The 17,400-nt window shown below is 39.5% G+C and overlaps 2 protein-coding genes and 2 pseudogenes across 2 annotated transcripts in view; all 4 read left to right on the plus strand.

Annotated features, from left to right (window-relative positions):
* LOC143876829 (acyl-CoA-binding domain-containing protein 1-like) overlaps positions 1 to 12,860 on the plus strand; it is a 32,858-nt gene extending 19,998 nt beyond the window's left edge. The window contains exon 5 of the mRNA XM_077378522.1: positions 12,848 to 12,860. The gene's annotated coding sequence lies outside the window, so the exon portion shown is untranslated. The remainder of the gene's footprint in view (positions 1 to 12,847) is intronic.
* Positions 1,555 to 2,651, plus strand: LOC143876826 (stress-response A/B barrel domain-containing protein UP3 pseudogene; annotated as a pseudogene).
* On the plus strand, positions 7,198 to 8,796 carry LOC143877901 (stress-response A/B barrel domain-containing protein UP3-like). The gene is made up of 2 exons (XM_077380213.1): positions 7,198 to 8,084; positions 8,470 to 8,796. Exon 1 carries the CDS (start codon positions 7,222 to 7,224, stop codon positions 8,080 to 8,082), a length of 861 nt encoding a protein of 286 aa, XP_077236328.1. The 5' UTR covers positions 7,198 to 7,221; the 3' UTR covers positions 8,083 to 8,084; positions 8,470 to 8,796.
* Positions 12,861 to 16,461: 3,601 nt separating the features above from the next.
* Positions 16,462 to 17,400, plus strand: LOC143876828 (stress-response A/B barrel domain-containing protein UP3 pseudogene; annotated as a pseudogene).

Raw genomic sequence — 17,400 nt, forward strand, 5'->3', positions numbered from 1 at the left:
ATTATTTAACTTAACTGTCAGAGGCTCTTTACCCATGATTGACCTGCCGTTACGCAATATCTTTGATACCATGAGAAGCTATCAATTACTCAAAGCTTAAGTTGTTGGAGTAGGTATTATTAAATCTTTTATACTTTAACAAGGTCTTAGCATTTTATCTATTATTAAATCTTTTATACTTTAACAAGGTCTTAGCATTTTATCTTTTATCTTAGGAATTTGCTAGCGTCCATCGTAGAAGGCATTTCGTGGATGGTCTGCTGCATGTCAGAGCAGCCATCTCATGAATGAAGACAAAATATGTTGAAAAGTGAGCCTTGGTGGCTGCTCACTTGTAGGATGAGTGAGACAGGGAGGGTAAGGGAAAGACATGAGAGGAGACAATGTTGAATAATGAGGGAGAAAATCACCACTCAAAAGACAATTTATTTTTTCCCTGTTTTTAGTTTTAGTCGCTTTTCACCTTCTCCCTCACTCATAACCTCATTAGTCTTTCATTCTCTCACCCTCTCAACCCTTCTCTCACCGCGTGATTAGCTAATATCCTACGAAAAAAAATTATAAGTTGACAAGCATGCCCTTAGGCCTTTGAGCTTCTCCAAACTTTCATTAATTTGTGATGTGGTACAATGAATATGTCCATGTTGAGACACATGGTTTACTGAGATTAGTTGTACAGTTGTACCACAATTGTATAAATAATGATATGGTAACTGAGCAAGGTACGAGTGGAACCGATTTGCGCATTAGCAATCTTGATTCTTGATTTTTCACTTTTTATCTCTTGAAAAGGCAAAAATACGATGCAACGTTGTCACGCCCCAGCTCCCGTGTGTAGATATTGTCCGGTTCTGGGTCATCTACCCTCCCCGGTTTTGTTTTCCAACAGTATTAACTGTGCCCGACCCATTTCGCGGAGCCCGCCCCTACAGATGCTGAAAATGCGTCTACATATGGAGAGGAGAAATCCATATAGCACCAACCATGCCCGACCCACTCCGCGGAGCCCGCGCCTTGGAGATGCTGAAAACACATCTACATAGGGAGAGGAGAAATTCACATATATAGCCCAGTAAATTTTCCTCCCTTTTCAATGTGGGATCTCACAAACGTGGCATGTGGAGACTTGTTCAGTTCCACTCCCGACTCCACAGCAGCACTCTAATTGTATTGATTGTCCTCCTCTTTTAAGACTTTATGTTCTAGTTAACAAGATACATCGTAGTCAGGTCCTATTAGTTTAAGATCATGACAACCGAATGCAAGTCCAAAACCTGAACTCAAAATTAAACGGCAATGTCATTAGTGACTTAAACTGGAATGTTTATTTCTAATAAAAATTTCATTCCAATTGGGAGTGGAATCAGGATACGAACTAACCCTCTAGTTCAACCCCGGTGTCAATTCCTCCGCCTTGCCCTGGATTATGTTCGTCTTTTCTTCTCCAAACACCGGAATCAGGTGGAATCGAAATCAGATCCCAATTCCAGTGCTTGATTCGGGCAATCACAGATGAGATTGTGTAATAAGAATGTGTAATACATCACATTCACTAATTCACTAATTCACTATCATCAGACCTGTATTGGACGAGGAAAATGCTCCGTCGCAAGTCGCTCTCCTTCTTTCATCATCCTCCATCATGTCTTCAAACCCTCACCCTCTTCTTCACCACACCTACTTCAATCTCTCATCCCACACCAAAACCATCCCTCTCTCTCTTCTCCACATCCAAACCCCTCAACCCCAAATCTCTCTTTTCTCGAACCTTCTCCTCCTCCTCGACCCTCACTCCTCCGCCAATGTCAAAAACTGTCGAACACGTCGTCCTCTTCCACGTCAAAGACCACACCGACCCTTCCAAAATCGACGCCATGATTTCCAACCTCAGATCTCTCACCTCTCTAGATTTCATCCTGCATCTCACCGCGGGTCCCATTTTCAGGAACCGATCCTCCTCCTCCTCCTTCAAATTCACACACCTCCTCCACAGCAGAAACAAAACCAAAGAAGATCTGAACCGTTATTCAGCTCATCCGGACCATATGAGGGTTGTGAGGGAGTTCGGATCGCCAATCTGCGATGATATCATGGCCGTTGATTGGATGGCTGACGTGGAAGAAGGGCAGATGGTTCCTCGTCCTGGTGCCGCGATGAGGCTGACCTTTCTGAAGCCGAAAGAGGGGTCGGGGGATGTGGAAAGAGAGGAAATTTTTGGAGTTATTGGAGGGGTGAAGAGCTCATTCCCTTTGATCGATCAGATCAGTTTTGGGGAGAATTTTTCGCCTGCGAGGGCTAAGGGTTTTACGCTTGGGTTTCTTTCGGTATTTCCTGGGTTGAAGGAGCTTGATGCCTTGGATTCGAATGAGGAGGTGGTTGAATCTCAAAAGGAGAAGGTCAGGCCTTTGTTGGACAGCGTCATCGTCTTAGATTATCTGATTCCGATGCCGTCTGGAAATCTTTGAATGTATCCTGTTCCGATTCCCTTTCTCTTTCCTTTTTTTTTTTTTTTTTTTTGAAATGTTTTTAGGGCTGGAAATTTGGATTATGGAATTCAATTTGGTGATGGTAAACAATTTGTACGTTTACCCATGAGAAATTGAATGTTTCATATTGGAATTGGACACAGAGCTATTCTTTGTGATATGTTATCCTTGTTTTTGACTGTTTATGCACACAATAGGTCTTATTAGAACAAGTTAAACTCGTACAGGCCTGCATCTAATGGATGCATGTATCAGTGTCAAAGACAGATATGTTGGAAAACTTGATAGGCGCATGGCTGACATGGCCATGTATCCATTATATTGAAAGGTATATCATTATGAATGTATTAGCATATACAATTACCAAATACATAAATGCTTATCCAGATGGACAAAGAGTGGGATGGCATCCCTCAAAGAGTAGAAAGTCGCATACCGTGTTTGCTTGCTTAGATTTTAATTTGGAAAAAAAAAAAACAAATAGATCTTTGGAGAATTTCAAACTTGAAAGGAGCTAAGGGAAAGTAATTGCTGTAATCCTTGCTATCCACAAACCTTCAAATGGGAGGCTCCTCCACTTGGCATGTTCTGTCTCTTTCCTGTAGGGGTCTTTGGTCCATTGAATAAAAACCAGAAAAAAAAACCAGAAGGAAAATAAATGCTTCAGTGAGGACATTTTATTCTGCTCATAACCAAGCCTTGGCTTCAAAGGTGGAGAGCTTGTTTCCTGGTCATGGAGACTCCTTGTGAGTTGAAATCTGGAAAAGGCTATTATACATTGCTCGGAATTTTGGCACTGTTCATACTTGTTAGTTTCTGGTTTATGGTTATTAATATTTTTTCCCATCAGTCCTAGATCGTTGATCATAATATGTCAATTTCCAACTGTTTGTTTTTATTTTCCTTGTTTAACTTTCAACTCAATTGCTAGTTTGTGTATCTTGCATGAAAAGTACTACTTTGATCAATTGTGTACGTAATCATTCTTTTCAGCAACCCAATAGTTGAATGTACTGAGGTGACTTGCTCAATGAGCAAGGCTGTAGAAATTCCTGGATTACTTGGAGAGGGAATGAGGGATGATTGAAATTGAAGGGTTTTTGCTGGACAAGGATGGAGTTCAAGGGGTTTGATCTGGGAGAAGAAAGTGATGTCACAAAGTGTAGTTTACAGAAGAAGTTCAATGATGTTTTGGCCTGATCATAGATGTGTAAGTTGATGCAAAACAAATTAATATGTTATTTAAACCATAAATGGAGGAGGGATGACATTTGAAGAAAGAAATTCTCATTAATTTTTTTTTTTGTTTTTTTTTTAATTTTGGGATATTTTTATTGCGTTTTAAGAAGTCCTTGCTTTGAAAAGATGAGTTTGTCTGAAGCTTATGGAGTTTCTATTCAATTGAGGAGGTTTAAGTTGAAGAGATAGTTGAATTAGGAGTGGGCTAGTGGTTTATAGTTAGAAAGTTTAGATAGGACGTTATAAATCTAGAGGATATTTGGTTGGTTTCCCTCGAAAGTTTCTATTTTTAAGTGTGTTTAGAATATGAATTAAAATATAAGTGTTTTGGTCCGTTAACTGTTTTAAAGGTAGAAAGTGGGGCAGGATTAGAAGTCTGTACTTTGGAAAGAGTCATAAAGGTAAAAGTCTGTCTCCTATGTAAGGATGCTTTGGATGGGGTTTGTAACCATTCCGAAAATTGACATTTACGCAAACAGTTTTGGCTTTTCTTTGTTGTTTCTCTCTGAGACCTTGTCATTTATTGAGGTATTTGCTTTGTAATTTGCGCAAATAGTTTTGGCTTTTCTTTTTTGTTTTCTCTTTGAGACAACACTAAGTCTTACTCCTTGTCATTTATCGAGATATGTTCTTGGTTTTGTTTTATGTTTAATTTAAGTTCAGATCTTGTGATTATTGTTCTACTCTATCGCACCATAATTGGTATCAATGCAAACTTGATCATTGGAGTTATATTTGGTAACATGGCTACGAGAATTCATGGTTGTGGAAATTTTAGTGGATGATGAAGGAATATGAATCAATGCTTAGTAATTGTTAATCTCCTAACAAAACAAGTAGGTACTTTGACGGCACAGATGGGTCATGTTATTTGCGAGATTCAACTCTTAACACACCAGTGCCTTATCAGTATATTTCAATGAAGGGCCAAGGGCTTCATGCAACACGAAAAAGAAAATTTCAGTGCAATACCGTAATCCCCAAGAGCACAATACTGCAACATTTCCTGGTTCATCAGCATGAGAAGGTTAATGTGATGAGGGTCACACAACATGTATTAAATTCATTAAAGTCATTAATATTAAATAAGGAAATATGATAAAATTATATTTCACAACACATTCACAGATATAATTGAGTCTCACGCAGATTTACATACGGACATGAATACACATACAGATGCAAATCTAACTAGGATTGAATCATTGAATTGCTTTTAAGTCTAGAGACTATGTGACCGATTACCAGTTCTCATCTACCAGGGACCTGTGTACTCTTCATCCTTAGTGTGACCAGCTTTTTACTAACAAAAAGTATGATACAAGCAAAATCATGCTATTGACACACAATCTATAGATGCTGAAAAATTGCACCTAGGTAGTAACAAGTGCGCCATAGTATGTGCACAAACCACTAATGCACCTTTGTAAACTGGATCATCTAGAAAAAAACGCATTTGCTCTTTGAAGCACCAAATGTGTGTTCTACAGACATCTGTAGATCCATGACATCTCAAGAATTTCCGGTGACCTAATAGACTAACAGTAACATCACAATATATGTCGAGAGAACCAAGCAGAGACAAACTTTTAGCAGAGCATTATTGAGCAGTTCCACTGACATATCAGCAGCACAAAGGTAGGAAAGTACAATCAGTCTGTGGTCTTGGAACAACCTGTGAGACCAGCAATACCATCCTTTTTAGAAAATAACAGGAGGACTACATAAAATTCACTCTCTTACTCACTAGATGCACAACTGTAACTCTTGAAACTCTAATCAGTGGACTACATAAAATTCACTCTCTTACTCACTAGATGCACAACTGTAACTCTTGAAACTCCAATCAGTGCACTAGTAGAAATAACCAGAATGCCACTATAAAGAAATATCAAAAGGGGAGTTCCCTACACATCTGACATTACAAAAAACAGGAACAAATAAATAAGAACAGACAATGAATTCTACTCATTGTACCAATTGACTTTAAATAAGCCCCAATTCTTGTCCTAATCAAAGCGCTAATGGAGGTAACTGGTTCATTAACAAATTGTTGATAGCTCGGAAAGATGGAAATAATGGCTCCATCGCCATAAAAAAACCAAAACAAACCAATGTGGCAATTGATGTTTCATACTTTGAATCCAAAACCATGAATGCAGGTGGCATACAGAAAAATATTCCTTCAAAGTGGGCTAATGGAAGGAACAGTGGTTCCCTTTCATAAATGCCACGCGCAACAGTTATTAAATGCAAGTATAAAGCTGGAACATCATCCGCAAAGACACTCCTGTGAAGTAGAAATCAAACATTTACAAGAACACAATACCAGCAATTTTGGCGACAACAAACATAAATGTTGAGAAATCTCAGGGCAAAAAGCATAGTGAAGACTTAGCAGCCAATAAGAGAAGCATAAAGCAAGTTGATCTATCCCATTATCAGAATATGATCACGGAGATAGTAGTCTTCTAAAACAAAGGTTGCCAATTGAAGTCATATCATTGGGAGGCTACTCAAAATTGGAAAAGCCTAGCAAAATGAAGACTTTTGGCTTTTCATCTATGTCGTATACTGCAGCAATTTCATTAACAAAGAAAAAAAAACAAAACAAACAGAACAAACAGTTTTCAATCTGGCAAGACTTGAGGGATGAGTGAGATAGGGAGGCTGAGATAGGGAAAGATATGAGAGGGATGAGAGATGAGGAGGGGAGCAATATTTAAAAAAAAAAAACGAGGGCAAAAATCATCACTCAAAACCCAAATTTCCCCCCCTTTTTTAGTAGCTTTTCACTTTCTCCCTCACTCACACCCTCACAAGTCTTTCATCCCCTCACCCTCGCTACACTTCTCTCACTGCTTGACAAACATGGCCATATGCCTTTGAAGCTTCTCCAAACTTTCATTAATTTGTGAAGCTTACATGTCGAGACACAAGGTTTAGTGAGATTATATTGTAGTTGTACTATAATTGTATTGATTGTTCTCCTGTATTTTAGACCTTATGATCTAGTTAACAAGATACATCATACTCAGGCCCTGTTCGTTTAAGATCATAAAAACCCCCCATGCAAGTCCAAAACCAACTACTGGACTCAAAATTAAACGGGCAATGTTATTAGTTACTTAAAATAAAAATTTCATTCCAATTGGAGTTTCATGGTTCTATCATTTTCTCACTCTCTACTGCCACCCCGGTGTCAATTCCGGAATCAGGTGGAATAGAAATCCGATCCCAATTCCAGTGACTGATTCGGGCAATCACAGATGAGAATGAGATAGCGAGTCCGAATTTATTATGTCTCCCCATAAGTGGACCATCGGAGGCAACGATCCACGTTCATTTGAAATGCAGCATAATCAACGGTTAAGAGTTAAGACAAGGGGCTGAATCATTGCCGGGCCCACCTACCATTTCTCCGAGGCAACAGAAGGTCATAAGAATCCATACTAGATCACATCACTGTCATTAGACCCGTCTTGGACGAGAAAAAATGCTCCGTCTTAAATCCCTCTCCTTTTTCCATCATCCTCCATCTACTCAACCCCTCGCCCTCTTCTTCACCCTACCTACTTCAATCTCTCATCCCTTACAAAAACCCTCTCTCTCTCTCTTCTCCACATCCAAACCCCTCAACCCCAAATCTCGCCTTTCTCGAACCTTCTCCTCCTCCTCGACCCTCACTCCTCCGCCAATGTCAAAAACCGTCGAACACGTCGTCCTCTTCCACGTCAAAGACCACACCGATCCTTCCAAAATCGACGCCATGATTTCCAACCTCAGATCTCTCACCTCTCTAGATTTCGTCCTTCATCTCACCGCGGGTCCCATTTTCAGGAACCGATCTTCCTCCTCCTCCAAATTCACCCACCTCCTCCACAGCAGATACAAAACCAAAGAAGATCTGAACAACTATTCGGCTCATCCCAACCACACGAGCGTCGTGAGGGATTTCGTCTTACCGATCTGTGATGATATCATGGCCGTTGATTGGATGGCTGACGTGGAAGAGGGGCAGAGGGTCCCTCGTCTCGGTGCCGCGATGAGGCTCACCTTTCTGAAGCCGAAAGAGGGGTTGGGGGATTTGGAAAGAGAGGAGATTTTGGGAGTTATTGGAGGGATTAAGAGCTCATTTCCTTCAATCGATCAGATCAGTTTTGGGGAGAATTTTTCGCCTGCGAGGGCTAAGGGGTTTACTCTAGGGTTTCTTTCGGTATTTCCTGGGTTGAAGGAGCTTGATGCCTTGGATTCGAATGAGGAGGTGGTTGAATCTCAAAAGGAGAAGGTCAGGCCTTTGTTGGACAGCGTCATCGTCTTAGATTATCTGATTCCACTGCCTTCTGGAAATCTTTGAAGGTATACTGTTCCCATTCCCTTTCTCTTTTCCTTTTCCTTTTTTTTTTTTTTTTGAAATGATTTTAGGGCTGCAAATCTGGATTATGGAATACAATTTGGTGAACAATTTGTACGTTTACCGATGAGAAATTGAACGTTACATGTTGGAATTGAATGCTCTGGTGTCCTATTTAGTATTTCCCATTTCGATGTTTACTTCATCTCCCCCTTTTGTTACAATGAATGGGTGGGATTTTTTTAAACTGTTGTGATTAAAGTTAGGCCCCTTTGCATTTACTCCTCAAGTTTCTTGTAGATTTAGTGTTAAGTGGTTAGTACTGTTAGCTTTTAACTCATCTGTTGTTTTGGATTTTTCTTTGTATTAATTTCCGTAGTTGTTCTTTAGATTCTTGTCAGAACGCACAAGAACGGGTGCTGATCTTCCCTGGCGACTGATAATAAGGAAGAGAAGAAATGAAGTTGGTGGTTAATTCATGGTTATACAAACTTTCATATAGTTTATGCTATATGGACACAGAGGTATTCTTTGTGATATGTTATCCTTGTTTTGACTGCTTGTGCACAATATGTCACATTAGAACAAGTTAAACTGGTAAAGGTCTGCATCTAATGGATACATGTATCAGTGTCAGAGACACACATGTTAGAAAACCTGATAGGCGGATGGCCGATCTGTCCTTGTATCCATTATATCAAAAGGTATGTTATCATGTATGTATTAGTACATACAATTACCAAATACATAAATGTTTGCGTGCAACTTGGGCCGGGTCGGGTTTAGCTTTTGCTAAAAAATGAATTGGAATGATCCCGAACCCGACCCGATTTTAAGGTAAAAGCTCAACCTGAATTCCAAAAAATCGACCCGAGTTGCAGCCCTACATAAATGGGATGGCATCTCTCAAAGAGTACAAAGAAGGGTAGAGAGTAGCATACTGCGTTCGGCTGGTTAGATTTTAATATGGAAAAAATAGTTCTTTGGAGAATTTCAAACTTCAAAGGAGCTAAGGGAAAGTAAATTCTGTAACCCTCACTATCAGCAAACCTTCAAATGGGAGGCTCCTCCACTTGACCTGTTCTGTATCTTTCCTAAAGGGAGTCTTTTGTCCGTCTAATAAAAGCCAGGGAAAGGATCAGAAGGAAAATAAATGCTTAAGTGAGAACGTTTTATCCTGGTTATAACCCAGACTTTGGCTTCAAAGGTGGAGGGGTTGTTGCCTTGTCATAGAGACTCCTTGTTAGTTGAACCCTGTTAAAGGCCATAATTGCTCAGAATTTTGACAGTGTTCTCACTTGTTAGTTTCTGGTTTATCATCATTAATATATTTCCATTCAGTCCTGGATTGTTGATCATAATATGTCAATTTTGAACTCCTCTTTTTTTTTTGGTTTTCCTTATTTAATTTCCATCTATGGTGTTCAGTTCCTGGTCATGCTATTATTTCATGATGCATTTTGCAATTTACCCTCTTGCTAGCTTTTGTGTATCTTGCTTGAAAATTACTGCTTTGATCAGTTGTGTTGGTAATCAGTGCTTTGAGCAACCCAATAGTTGAATGTACTGAGGTGAGTTGCTCATTGACCAAGGCTGTAGAAATTCCTGGATAACTTGGAGAGGGATGATTGAAATTGAAGGGTCTTAGATGGACAAGGATGGAATTCAGGTGTTTGAGTTGCGAGAAGGAAGTGATGGTACAAAATGTAGTGATGAAAAGAAGTTGCTATGTTGAATGAGTATATTTACTAGAAAAAAGATCAATGTATTTTGTGGCCTGATCATAGATGTGCAAGTTGATGCAAAACAAATTCATACGTTCTTTAAACCATAAATCGGAGGAGGAATGACATTTGAAGAAAGAAATTCTCATAAGTTTTTTTTTTTTATAATTTTTTTGGGGTATTTTTATTGGGTTATAAAAACTCCTTGCTTTGAAAAGATGAGTTTGTTTGAAGCTTATGGAGTTTCTATTGAATTGATGAGGTTTCTAACCCAACCATGAACATGTTTCAATTTGGTGTAAATCAACATGGAGGAGTTTTGAGGCACTAGTCTCAACATGTTTGGGGGAGTACGCCTCCAATGAAGAAAAAGAGTTTGACTTCATTTAACGTGCTATTGAAAGTGGAGAGTTATGAAGAATTCTTAGAAGGAACTCATAATCCATATTACAATGAGTATCTAGAAGTGGAGGCAAATGATTCTGAGTTTTATCGGATGTTCTACTTTGATGAGGATTACCATGAATATTAGGATTTTATAGAAAAATTTTGATGAGCCACTTCACGATGAAACTATTGATGACTCCATGGAAGAGGATGAAGCGTATGTTGATGATAGAGTCGTCACATAATTAATTTTGTGGGTTACTTTTAATTTCATCAGTTAATGACGATAAGAATCAAAGTTAAGGAGCGAGGGAGAGAGATCATGCAATGATTTTTGAGCTTTTACTGCCATAAACTGACATTAGACTCATGCTCTAGTGGCCATAAAAGAGAGCCCCTGCAAAGATGAATTTGTTTTTTGTCACCCTTTTACGTATACACTCTTTATTATTACCAACTAGATCGATGCTCCAAGTTCCAATTTTCTTTGGATCTAGCAATTCTTGGTGCTTTAGGGTCATTACTACCCCAAGACAGGTTTTGTCAGCTTTCAGATTGCCTACTGTGCTAGATGAATTTGGCTTTGGTTGGAGGAGGCATTTATTGGGTTCTGACTTGGTGGCAACTGGCAAGTTTCAACAAGTTCATGGTAACAGGGAGACAAGCCATCAATACTTGTTGCAATGGCTTGTACGCCGCTGGGGGTGTCGCTCCAACTGCCTACCCAAGGTTTTCAATGGGGAATAATGTCATGTGCAAGTAATCTTGACCATTTGATGAGGCAATTTTGTAGGTGCAATATCTAGGTTCTGAGTGGAAATTCTTATAATGTAAGTTTTTAGATGTAAGGAATTTTATAAAGTGGGAAGGAGGAGAAAGGGAGGGGATTTTATAATGTGAGTCTTTTTTTCGAATGGCAAGGGGCAGTAAGTTTTTTCATCATCATTTCACCCCTTCTCAAGGTTTTCAATGGGGAATAATGTCATGTGCAAGCAATCTTGACCATTTGACGAGGCAATTTTGTAGGTGCAATATCCAGGTTCTCAGTGGAAATTCTTATAATGTGAGTTTTTAGATGTAGGGAATTTTATAAAGTGGGAAGGAGGAGAAAGGGAGGGGATTTTATTATGTAAGTCTTTTTTCCGAATGGCAAGTGGCAGTAATATTTTTCATCATCATTTCACCCCTTTTCTTTCTTCTTCCTCTGGGAGGATTTTTCTTCTTTTCCTTTCCAGTCCTTTGTGTAGTGTAAAGGCTGGCTGCTAGAGGAAGTAGTTTCTTTGGCCTTCATTGATGATTTCTACATTGACAACTTTTCTTTTCAAATGACATGGGGTTTCGACCATGATTCTAGCAGTAAGTAGTTTTTTCTTATCCGTACAAAGATGATGGCATTGGACTTGTGCTTGAGGAAGAAACATGTGAGGAAGAAGAGAAGAGAGATAAGAGGAAGGAAAGGGAGAGGATAAAGAAAAACAAAGATCGGGGTTGTTTTGGTCAATTTAAAAATTAGGAGATGTTAAGGACATGAAGAGCCAATATTGTTAGCAGTGAGTGTAGATTGTCAAAGACCGGCTCTCTTCTGCTATATTCCAGATATTTTTCAATCTGCTTTTGTTTCCATCGAAATCTAGATTTCGATTTTCTTGAGAAAAGGTAGGCCCACTGATGCAGGACAGCAGGAGTATCCCCTAGGCAAAGACTACATCGGCCCAACAAGCTCGTTAGTGTAAGAAGCTTCATTACTTAGGGTAGTTTAGCCTTTTTATAGTCTTTTCGTGTCTATTTTAGTCATTTTCCATTGGGTAAGTGTAGTTTAGGAATTTGGTGTTTGTAATGGGCTATAAAAGCCAATGTCTTTCATTTTTCATTTTGGACTTTAGATATTGCAAGCTTGGAAATTTGGGGAAAAAAATGAGTTTTCGGTTTTAGAGGGAAACTCTTGAAAACGAGGCAAGGTTGGTCCAAATGAGGAGGAGATTTTTAAGCTGATATTCCTTGTTTCTATCCATTAATTCCTTATGATCGGAGCGATTCTCAGCTCAATACTTCAGCTAGCTATCCCCTTGGCTTGTTCCATCAAGTTTCTCCAAGACTTTCCAAGAAAAGAAGCCGATTTCTGCCTTGAATTGTTTGTGCTTCTTTCTCCTGCTATGGTTGCTGTTCGATGGGGTTTCATCACCATTCTAATCCACTTACTTCAAGTGTGTTAAGAACGGTCCTCTAATTGATTGAGTCCTACCTCACTGATGTGGTCAATTTTGTGGAAATGTCTCTCAAATTGGTTGGATCTTCATGTCTGGTAAGGGATTTCATTGCCACCACCTACTCTTTATTAGATCTGGTGATTTAGAACTCGTTAACAACAACCTGTGTAAAACGAATTAGAGTCCGAATGAAGAGTTGAGCTTCAGGCATTTATCTTTGCAAATCAGATTATTGTTGCATGTTGAAACCGTTTGCATGCAATTAACCTCCTTGAAAGCGGAGAATCAGCTTTGATATATCAGATCCGGACGAACTCTTCACTTTTGGCTTAAACTTCATTTGGACAGTGTTAGTGAAAGGAATGGTCAATTTCTATGTAGATTATTTTTCATGAACATTCATGTTAAAATTTTCAAGGAAATTTGCTCAGATCCAAATGAAAACAATAGATCAAGGACCTCTTGAAATCCTCCGACTTATTTTGTGCATATCAGCGGCTCGAGTAAATGCTAACGGTTGTAGTTGTTCACTAGCTCAAAACAGGAGCTCTTAAAACATATCACGCATGGGAGAGATTGTCGTCTGATACTCATCCCTCTAAACGTTAGCATGTGTGTGGATATTTTGTGGAATTGCATACTAACCTGAAGGTATAAAGTGAGTAGAATTGGGCATGAACGAATTCAATTCTCTGTTTTGCACGGTTGTGATTGCTATCTGAGGAGCTTTTTGGCCGAGACTAATTTCACCCGAGGAATGGATAAATTTTAGCCTTACTTGGGGTGACATTTAAACCCTACCGAGAGTGGTTCAGAGAGCTATTTTAGAACCAGTTCACTTGCTGAATCTAGTTGACATTCTACAACCGAAAGACCACCTACTTGAGTATTGTTTGAGACTCCTTTAGTGCTTTTATTTGACTGAAGCTACACTTCAACCCCTACCATGTATATACCCTACGTCACCCACTAAATGAGATCGGTTGCACCTACGTAATTGGTCATCTTACTACGTGAGGCTCTGCCAAGTACCACCATAATTGATCATAGAGAGCTATTAGGTAAATAAGAACCCGTATTCCTTAAACAATCAAGGGCTTAAAATGGTGACTTGTGTGCAAGAAGACAACAAAGAGCCCCATATTCGTTAATTTGGATTTCAACAAGATGAAAAAACCCCTACTATAGGGGTAAATATCCAGCGTAATAGCTACCGATCTTCGATGCGGCCAACACTGACATGTCTCTCCGCTCAATGAATACGACATTGGAGGAGAAATCATTGGTAAAAGATGACCCACTGGGCCCAGAAAACGGACCAACTTTTGCCTCTTGTACTCTCCTTCGATGCATAGAGACTAGGGTTGGCCTTGGTCGCATTCGGTCTTGGATGTATAGTGGGGATGTCATCCATTTGGAAAATTTACCCTTTTACATAAGGATATTCTGTCAATTTCGTCATCATTTTGTTTACTAGAAGGATACTTCATTTTTGAATTGTTAATCTTGATTATATGAATGGGTTTTTGCCAATTAATACATAGTTGTTACAGTCTTTTCTTAATCGTCCGAAATCCAATCCCAGGGGATTGAAAATCTGGTCATTGACTCTGGAATTGAATTTAGAATTGTTTTCTTAAACTGGCATGCCAACACATTCACCATAGACCACACACCACTCGACATCTGACCAAAACTTGGACGAATACCCTTGTTTTGCACTTTTAAGCTCTTAGCAGCCAATTAGAGCAGCACAAAGCAAGGTCATTCGTCCGTCCCATTATCAAAACATGGTCATGGAGATAATAGTCCCCAAAAACAAAGGTTGCCAATTCAGGTTAAATCTGTTTACCGTTGAAGTCATATCATGGGGAGGCTACTCAAAATTGGAAAACCTTTAGCAAAATGGAAAGACTTTTGATTTTTCATGTCATATAATACATCAATGCCGATAGTAAAAAAACGGAACGAACTGTTATCAGTCTGGCAAGACTTGAGGCTCTGTTCACTTCTTTTCCCCGGAAAGGAAAGGAAGACGTGGCAGAAGGAAAAGGAATGCAGAGGAAAAGGCTTCGTTTTCCCTGGAAAGCCTCTTTCCGATATATTTAATCGGAAAGCAAATCTCAAGTAACAGGGGAAAATTCAATTTAAAAAAAAAAATTTAGCTTTTAAATAAGAAACTCCACATCTGATAAAGAAGTGAAAACAGAAATTCTGTCTCGTCAAGGTCTTGTCAGGGAAAACAGCACCAGGGAAAAGAAGTGAACAGAGGGTGAGATAGGGAAAAACACGAGAGGAATTGGTGGAGATAGCGTGAAACGGTGCTGAAAAAACGAGGAAAAATATCACCACTCAAAATATAACTTATTTTTTTCCTGTTTATTAGTCGCTTTTCACCGTCCCTCGCTCATACCCTCACAAGTCTTTCAGCCTTTAAAGCTTCTCCAAATTTTCATTAATTGGTGATGTGGTACAAATAATGTGGCCATTTGGAGAGTCGAGACACAAGGTTTAGGGAGATTATATTGTAGTTGTACTACAATTGTATTGATTGTCCTCATGTATTTAAGATCCTAGGAACTATTGACAAGATACATCCTATGTAGGCGGTAGGCCCTATTCTTTTAAGATTATGACAACAGATTGTAAGTCCAAAACAAATTATTGGACTCAAAATCAAACAGGCAACGTCATTAGTTAAGTAAACTAGAGTTTTTATTTCTAATAAAAATTTCATTCCAACTGGAGTGGAATCAGAATACCTCTTACCACTTGGGTTCTAGCATTTTCTCACCCTCTAGCTCTAGTTCCACCCCGGTGTCAATTCCACCCCTTGATTCTGTTCGTTTTTGGAACCAAACAGTCACACACCGGAATCAGGTGGAATCAAAATCAGATCCCAATTCCGGTGCCTGCTTTGATTAGAAAATAAAAAAGGCAATAATCCACGTTCATTTGAAATGTCGCATAATCAACGGCTAGGTGTTAAGATAAGGTTGGATCATTGCTGGGACCACCTACCGGTTTACTAAGGCAACAGAGGGCCATAAAAATGCAAATGGGAGGTATTTTTGGAAGATGAAAAGACAAAAGTGGAATGGGGAGACGATGCATGAGAGAAACGACACCTCCCAAGAAGTTTCGTGAAAAAAAGGAGAGGACGTAAATGGAATTTTAAGCAAAGATGGTTGACCAATTTTCAATAAATTTTATAGGATACAGGGGATGCTTGATTGATATCTTAAACCCAAACCCCTCAAGCACAAATCTCTCAGGTTAACTTGGTCGTTTACAAAAATAACTGTGGGCAAAAAAGGAAATAAAAAGCGCCCTATAATTTTCATTTTTCCACATAGAAAACCAAAGTAAGAGAGATGTCTCCGTAGGAAAAACTAGGGCTGCAACTCGGGTGGGTCGGATTTTGAAGAACCCGACCCTACCCGAGAAATATCTCGGGTCGGGGTTTTTTCCGGAAAACCCACGATTCCCAAACCCGGCCCTACCCATGATAAATCTCGGGTCGGGCCAGGTTAAGTTTTTTTATGTTGACGCAATTTTTTAGGGAAAACTCTTGTTTGGCAAGGCAACTCAACTCATAGAAGTAGAAAAACTCAAGCATGGCAAACTCTTTAGTGCATTAACTAATAACTAGTCCAAAGAGAATAAATTGATGCATTACCAACTGAAAATGATTATACTCATATGAGATAAACAACAAACTATTTAGTGCATTAACTATTTAGTTGAAAATTGAAACCATAGAGCTAAAGGGAGAAACGAACAAAAGATGGAAAGAGTCCCTGTGATTGAGTGCGTGCGTGAGTTTTACTTTTAAATTTTCACTTTTAAAGTAACAAAGTTTTAGAAAAAATAAATAAATACTACAACTTAAGTAACTCGGGTCGGATCGGGCCGGGCCCCTTCAAACCTGGCTTGACCCGAGATTCATGCGGGCTTTTGGATTGTAGACCCGGCTCGACCCGAAACCCGAGAAACATGAACCCAACCCAAGCTATTTTCGGGTCGGGTCGGGTCGGGTCGATGGGGGTCGGGTAAAACCCGACCCAAGTTGCAGCCCTAGGAAAAACTAGTATCTCATTCATTTCTATGGCAATGTCAAACACCGTCGAACACATCGTCCTCTTCCACATCACAGACGACACTTGTCCCTCCAAAATCGACGCCATGATTTCTAACCTCAACTCTCTTTCTCTCTCCTCTCTCGATTTCGTCTTACATCAGAGCACCGGTCCGCTTTTCAGAAACCGGTCGACCTCCTTGGTCCGGTTTTCAGGAACCGGTCCACCACCTTCTTTAAATTTCACTCACATGCTCCACAGCAGATACAAAACCAAAGAAGATCTGAACCAGTATTCAGCCCATCCCAACCATATGAGCATCGTGAGGGATTTCGTCTTACCAATCTGCGATGACTTTATGGCCGTCGATTGAATGGCCGATATTGAAGATGAACGGATGATGTGAGGCAATGCGAGTGACATTTCTGAAGCCCAAGGAAGAAGGATTAGGGGATTTGGAACGAGAGGAGATTTTTGGCCCTTGGATCGATCAGATCAGTTTTGGGGAGAATTTCTCACAGGATTGTGCTAAGGGGTTTACGCTAGGGGTTTCTTTCCATTTTTCCCGGGTTGAAGGAGCTTGATGATGCCTTGGATTCCAACGAGGACAAGGTTGAACATTTGTTGGATAGCGTTATGGTCGTAGATTACCTGATTCCAATTCCGTCGTCTGGAAATCTTTGAAGGTATCCTATTCCGATTTCCTTTCTCTTTCCCTGTGTTGTTTTTCTTTTGTTTTCTTTTTGAAACATTTTTCATCTTCCCTGCCTACTGATAAAATAAGAATAGAATATATGGAGTCGGTGAGTTATTCATAAAGTTTATGCTAGATGAGTAGATGGACACCGAGGTATATATTCTTTGTGATATGTTATCCTTGTTTTGACTGTTTATGCACACAAATATGTCACATTAGAAGAATAA

This window comes from Tasmannia lanceolata, unplaced genomic scaffold, assembly GCF_043159265.1.
Source record: "Tasmannia lanceolata isolate RefF3 unplaced genomic scaffold, GAP_Taslan_0.1 ptg000005l, whole genome shotgun sequence".
NCBI classification, from domain to species: Eukaryota; Viridiplantae; Streptophyta; class Magnoliopsida; order Canellales; family Winteraceae; genus Tasmannia; species Tasmannia lanceolata.

Bases quoted from the DNA above. Each gene is read 5' to 3' on its own strand.
- LOC143877901 (XM_077380213.1), top strand. From the start codon at position 7,222: ATGCTCCGTCTTAAATCCCTCTCCTTTTTCCATCATCCTCCATCTACT.